General features: G+C 39.3%; 1 protein-coding gene across 1 annotated transcript; it reads left to right on the forward strand.

Moving 5' to 3' along the window:
* The first annotated feature begins 378 nt into the window (after positions 1-378).
* Positions 379-6,000, forward strand: LOC136853039 (carbohydrate sulfotransferase 3-like). The gene is made up of 4 exons (XM_067128243.1): positions 379-1,033; positions 2,164-2,827; positions 3,738-3,842; positions 4,508-6,000. The coding sequence occupies exons 1-4, from the start codon at positions 925-927 to the stop codon at positions 4,773-4,775; spliced, it is 1,146 nt and encodes a 381-aa protein (XP_066984344.1). The 5' UTR covers positions 379-924; the 3' UTR covers positions 4,776-6,000.

The raw sequence follows: 6,000 nt of genomic DNA on the forward strand, positions 1-6,000 counted from the left end.
TTAATGAATGTATATAATATTAATATACGACAAAAGTGCAAGCACAAAATCTCTCTCTCTCTCTCGTTCCTCTTCAAAGAGAAGGCGAGCATCCAATGCTTCGTACAGATTCCGAAATCAAATTTTAAAAAAGAAAGAAAATCTTATTTTTAGTAATCCTATCTCTCTCTCTCTCTCTCTCTCTCTCTCTCTCTCTCGTCCCACTGAAGACAAGCATCCAACATCTCGTAATGATTCAGAAACCAGATTTTTAAAAAATATTTACATTTTCTTTAATAAACTTCACCTGTGTCTAATTTCGTCACAGGTGTAACCCTTGAGCACTAACTTAATTGGATCCATGCCACGATAAATGAGGTTGGTTTTGGCGTTAAATTCGCAAGTGGATGGTGCTCACCACTCACAGCCACATCATGGCACCACAGCAGTTCGTTCTATCCAGGCGCCAACGTTAAGATGACCTGTGAGCAGAATAGAATTTCAGAGTAGAATTTCCCATTGAAGTGAATCATTGCTGTTCTCGTGAAGGAATTTTTTCTAGGCCAAGGAAGGACTTGAAATTCCAAGCAACGAACCACTGCTGAATATACATAAAATTACGGAATACACGTAGAATTCTGAAATAGACTAGTTAAATGAATCGGGTATACGTGCACAGCGTGTTACAGGGAGGGTAAAAGTAATTCAAATTCATTCATCAATCTCGCCCAGAGGCAAGCAGTGCACAATTCTGACTAGAAATTTTCAAGAGAAAACAGCAACTAGTGATCTGAACCACCATTTATGTCAATGAGAAGTAATGGAGAGTGACGACACAAATGCCAATGAATCTGCGTAATGCAAAAATTTCCATTAGCAGTGTAGTGTTTGTTGTGTCGATGGTAACCAACCTGAGGTGCGATCGCTTTCAGCAAATTGCTCTCAATGTTCTTGTACGCTAAGACCAGGAGAATTTTGGTGCGCCAGAGGATTTTGGCAATAGGATTCTTGTTGGCCCTGGGACTTCTTACGTTGGAACTTCGAAATAATTTAAGTAAGTTATTGTTTGACTGGCTAGAGGAAGTAGGGTTATGTTTGTCGGAAAGAATTGTGCATTAATTGGGTTGTTGGGCGGACTCTCTCTCTCTCTCTCTCTCTTTATACTTATTGCTTGAAGTAATTTACCGTTTATCTTGGGAGCAAAGTTAATCAGAGTGCTATTTCATTTCCCTCTGATTTTTTGTGAATTTCCACACACGATTGTGATGATGATTACATCCCTCTCTCTCTCTCTCTCTCTCTCTCAGTGTGTGTGCGTAGCAAATCTGCCTGACTGGCAGAGGGACAGCGCTGACGTGGGTTCATGGAAATTTCTAACGGTTCTTACTTGTCTTTATTCATGTGCCGATGAAATAAAGTTAACCGGTTTTCGTAAATTCATTTAAACTTTAAAGAAGCACAGCAATGGAGATCTTAGGTCTCTTGTGTTATGGTGAAGATATGTGCCACGGATGTAGTCAGTTATTCATTCTCAGCGTTATGATAAAATGCCACAGTATCATTACATCGGAATAATTAAAACGAATTATGGTTGTTAAACAACCCAATCACTCGTTACCAGCCATGAGGTCCACTTCCAGTAAAATTTTCATAAGAACCACCATAACTTTTTGTGTAAACATTCCAATAAACAAACAAACGAACGAAAGGAACCAATAATTACGTTATATAATAGCCTATCGGGAAACGTCGATGGAAGATAGAGGTAATTCTTACTCTGACTGTCAAGGTTATATAACTGAATGATCGTGACTGAAAAGCTCTGAGGAAGAGATGATTCGAATCTTAAAGTTGAATATGATTTAAAGTGTTAATTTTGACGAAAGGTTACTTGCATTTTCATATTCTTTTTTTCGGGCGTGTAAGATATCACATAGGTAGGCATTCTTGATAGCATATAGGCCTAGCCTATGAGTAGTGGAAAAAGCAGTAGATCGTAACATAGTAATGAGCTTTATTGCCTTGGCAGTTAACTTCGTCAGACAACCTGTGAATGTTTTTGAAAGATGTGGCGAAGAGCCTTTAAAATCCAATGGGTGACCCATTACTAATTTTACTAACCAAGTTCCCGACTATAGAGACATATATAGTCGGGAAACTATATACATGTTTTTGGTCTCGCAGGTATTTACAGGCCAAGCAGTCGAGCTGCAAACCCCGGAAAGATGCGAAGGGAGGTGAGGACCCATTCCCAAGAGTCACTTAATGAGACCCAGACATCGCATTTGGTGAACCCAAAACATTCCAGAAGGAACCAAAATATACTCCTACTCAGTTCGATGGGCAGAAGCGGGTCAAGTTTCCTAGGAGGGCTGCTCAGTTCCCTCCCAGGGGTGTTTTACTACTTCGAACCCTTCTATAACTTCCAGCAATGGGGGATACACACTCAGACCCTCGCCGTGGAGAGCTTGAAGGAGCTGTACCTGTGTAACTACACGGGGCCGGTGTTTAAGGCCGTCAAAGCCCGTGGCAGGAAGTCCTTCAGGCACCCGTATTTCAATCGCTGTCAGGCAAGAGGTCCCTGTTTTGATCCTGCCCGTCTCGAAAGGGTTTGTTCGAGGGAGCCCACCCGCTTGGTGAAAACCATCCGGACCAGGGTGTCGTGGCTTCCGCCTTTACTCCAGGACCCGGATTTGAACCTGCGTGTAGTCCACGTCGTCAGGGACCCGAGGGCCTCCGTCATCTCGAACTGGAAGGCTGGCTGGAACGTTAGTCCCAAGAATCTTTGCAATGGCCTGCTGAATGACTTGGAGTACGGGCCGCTTCTTAGGAAAACGCTACCAAACAGGTTACGAGTATTTGTTTTTATTTATTTAGTTAATTCTGAATTAACAACAATGTCATGAGAGTTATATTACGAACCGCAACCTTATGCATGTCTAATGAGAAAGAATGAGGTCATCATTTATGTACAGGATATATATATATATATATATATATATATATATATATATATATATATATATATATATATATATATATATATAGAAACGATGCTCTCATGATAATTGTCAAGTGCTCGCTGATGATAAGATTAATATTATTTACTCAACAGAAAAGAAACTGTAAATCTATGGAGTAACGCTTTCATCATATGCCCAAATCACCCATTATAAAGATCTTTAACCTTGACCACAACTTATACATTATAATGTCGAGTCTTATGCTAATCTTATCAAAGCATTTACAGAGTAATAATATAAGTAAAATGAATACTATCCACACACTAAAGACCAAAGGAAAGATACTTACTGCCTGATTAGAGGACGAAAGGTTACAGGCTTCCTTACGAACAGAAATAAAAATCTTACACAAAATGAGATCCCAAGAACTATAAAGTTAGAGGAACAGTGACAACAAAAGCAGGACAAGAAGGTTAGGCAATGAGAAGGGTTTAAGTCTACAGCTGTGGTTTCGAGATGTTCTAAAAGGGTTTCTGCTATAAACATTCTTTACTGATTTGTTTTTAGTCAAACTGCGGTAAAATATGACTCTAAAATACCTAGTAATTCTTGTGTTTTCATTGGGAAAGTTTCAGATTTCCTCTAATTCATATCTTCAGCTGCTTAAATTTGTTTTTTTTTTTTTTTTGACAGACGCTATTTTTCTCTTTCTTATCTGGCGAGTAATTTGCAGTAATTGTGGTACCCAGTTGCTAGTTTTCTAGTCATTATTATCATTATTATTATCACTTGCAGATATATAGCCGTGAGGTACGAAGATCTTTGCGCTGACCCGGAAAAGATAGCAAAGATTATACTTCAATTTTTGGGATATAGGAAACTCCCACCTTCGACTGTTGGGTACGTTCCATAACAATTGTTCTTATTTTTGTGAATTTCTTTTTTCCATGGGTTGAATGATTTATCTAGAAATAAGAAAAGGTCCAATAATTTTTTTTTTACTTTCAAATATAAGAATTTGCTGATGTAAAGTTTGAAAAATATGAAAAAAAAAATTTGTGATAGTCAGTAGTTCTAACTGTGGATTATCAACATATTGACTGTACATGATTCAGCTTCCTTGGTTAAAGCTGAGTTTTATGGGTTGCTTCAGTAGCAAGAGCCTCTAATAGCATAAGGCCAGATTAATCAATAACAACAATAAATCTGTGTCACGCAGACGGGCATAATTTCTGACATTTTTCAAGACCTAACTGTAAACCTTGCACCAAATAGCTGGAAAAACTGGGGTCGTGTCCCACGAGCTTGGTATATGTAGCACTTCAACTGACATCTTTGTGCAAAGTTTGCCAGCAAAGTGGCAAATGGGGATAAAATGTTTTGGTGTTAAAATGATTTTTTTTAGTTTTAAAAGTCTTGTAAGAATTTATGAGGTGTAATCTATGTATGAAAATCAATTTTGCGGTCAACACTGGCTGCTTGGTGCGAAGCTTGACGGCAAGTATCTTAGTGTGACCGATAAAATCCCTAATAATTTTAACACATCGCATCTTTACCTCGTATAGGTTCCTGAACAGGACTACGTCCAAAAATGATTCTCTAAATGATACATACAGCCTCCGGAGGAATTCCACCGAGCAGCAGCAGAAGTGGAGACATTACATCCACAACAAAGAACTGACTGAGATCGAAAGCTCCTGTTCAGATGCCATCCGCCATCTTGGATTCAACCTATTTGGAGACATTCACGTGACGAGAAACTTAAGCTTCCCTCTTTTTAACGATTCCAGCGTTAATGCTTTGTTTTCTTATGAAGACTATGCTAATGTTTAAGAATCAAGTTAAACTAGTGCACTCCTGAAAAAATGAACACTTGTCTTTAATTGTTCAAATCAAGTGACACTTAATTTTTGTCAGTCATCTCCACGGAGTGTTTAAGTGTATAGTAACAAGTAACCGGTTTAATGAAGGTTAAGGGGGTGAGTCCAGGAGTAGCAGAACACCATCAGCTTGCGTAGAACACGACGTCCTAAGGTGATATTAGGTAAGCTGGCAGATTCCATGGTAGTGAAGCCCCGTTAGTGCAGAGCTGCAGCCTCTTGAGTTCTGAAGGATGTAAAGTTTGGTTTTATCATTCTTAACTATATTATAAATCAAAGTCAGCTCCATACTATCAAGATGCCTTTAGGCTGCAGGATAATGTTGTGGGGTGGCTAGTTGCTCCCTGACCTATTCCTGACTCCCAGGAAATGCTGGTACCCACTCACAGTCTGACTCCATCAGCCGACCCAGCTGTATAAATGAGTCTTAGGTACCTGAGTCAGATGGGGACCAAATACAGAAAAAAAAGAGAGAGAGCCAGCCACCTTACTGCATTACCCCTTGTCCAAGTTATACTAGCCACTCTACCTAGGTGGAGGACCTCTTGGCTCAATAAAACCCGGGAAAAGGTTTTCACTACCCATGGAAACTGCTTTGAAGGACCTCTTGGGTGACCTGTGACCCTTGAACTCCCCAGGAAGACAGGGGAAGAGGGCCTCTCGACGAAATATTTGGCGTGTGGGCGCTCCTACGAAACCCCAAAGGAGGGCCTCTACACCCAAAAATCTAGGAGGACCCGTGAGGCTGTCTTTTTTTCTTTTTTGGCTCTTTATCGAAGTTGTTTGGAATAAGGTCGCTTCACAGGAATTTTAGAAGTTGCTTTGGTTTTATTCATTCATTGATTATTCAAAAGTTTCGTCTGTACTTACATAACTTCATAAGAAAACTAATGTAGCTTTTTATGGCAAAAAGTCTTTAAGAATCAGTCCTAATGAAAATACAGTAGATATATAGCCTAGGAGCCAAATGCCTCTATTTGTTAAAATAAGGGATTTACCCTACACGGTAAGCCCCTTACGTTTTGATGCATTTATAAGATAGATTAATATATAACACAACATAATCGGGACGGCTCTTAAAAATCTGGCCTTTCGTACATTTAAATATTGCCATAAATAGCTCTCTAGATTAATCTATCTTATTCGCGTTGGCCACTTTCATTAAATGTTATGCCATA

Source organism: Macrobrachium rosenbergii, chromosome 26 (assembly GCF_040412425.1).
Source record: "Macrobrachium rosenbergii isolate ZJJX-2024 chromosome 26, ASM4041242v1, whole genome shotgun sequence".
In the NCBI taxonomy this organism is placed as follows: Eukaryota; Metazoa; Arthropoda; class Malacostraca; order Decapoda; family Palaemonidae; genus Macrobrachium; species Macrobrachium rosenbergii.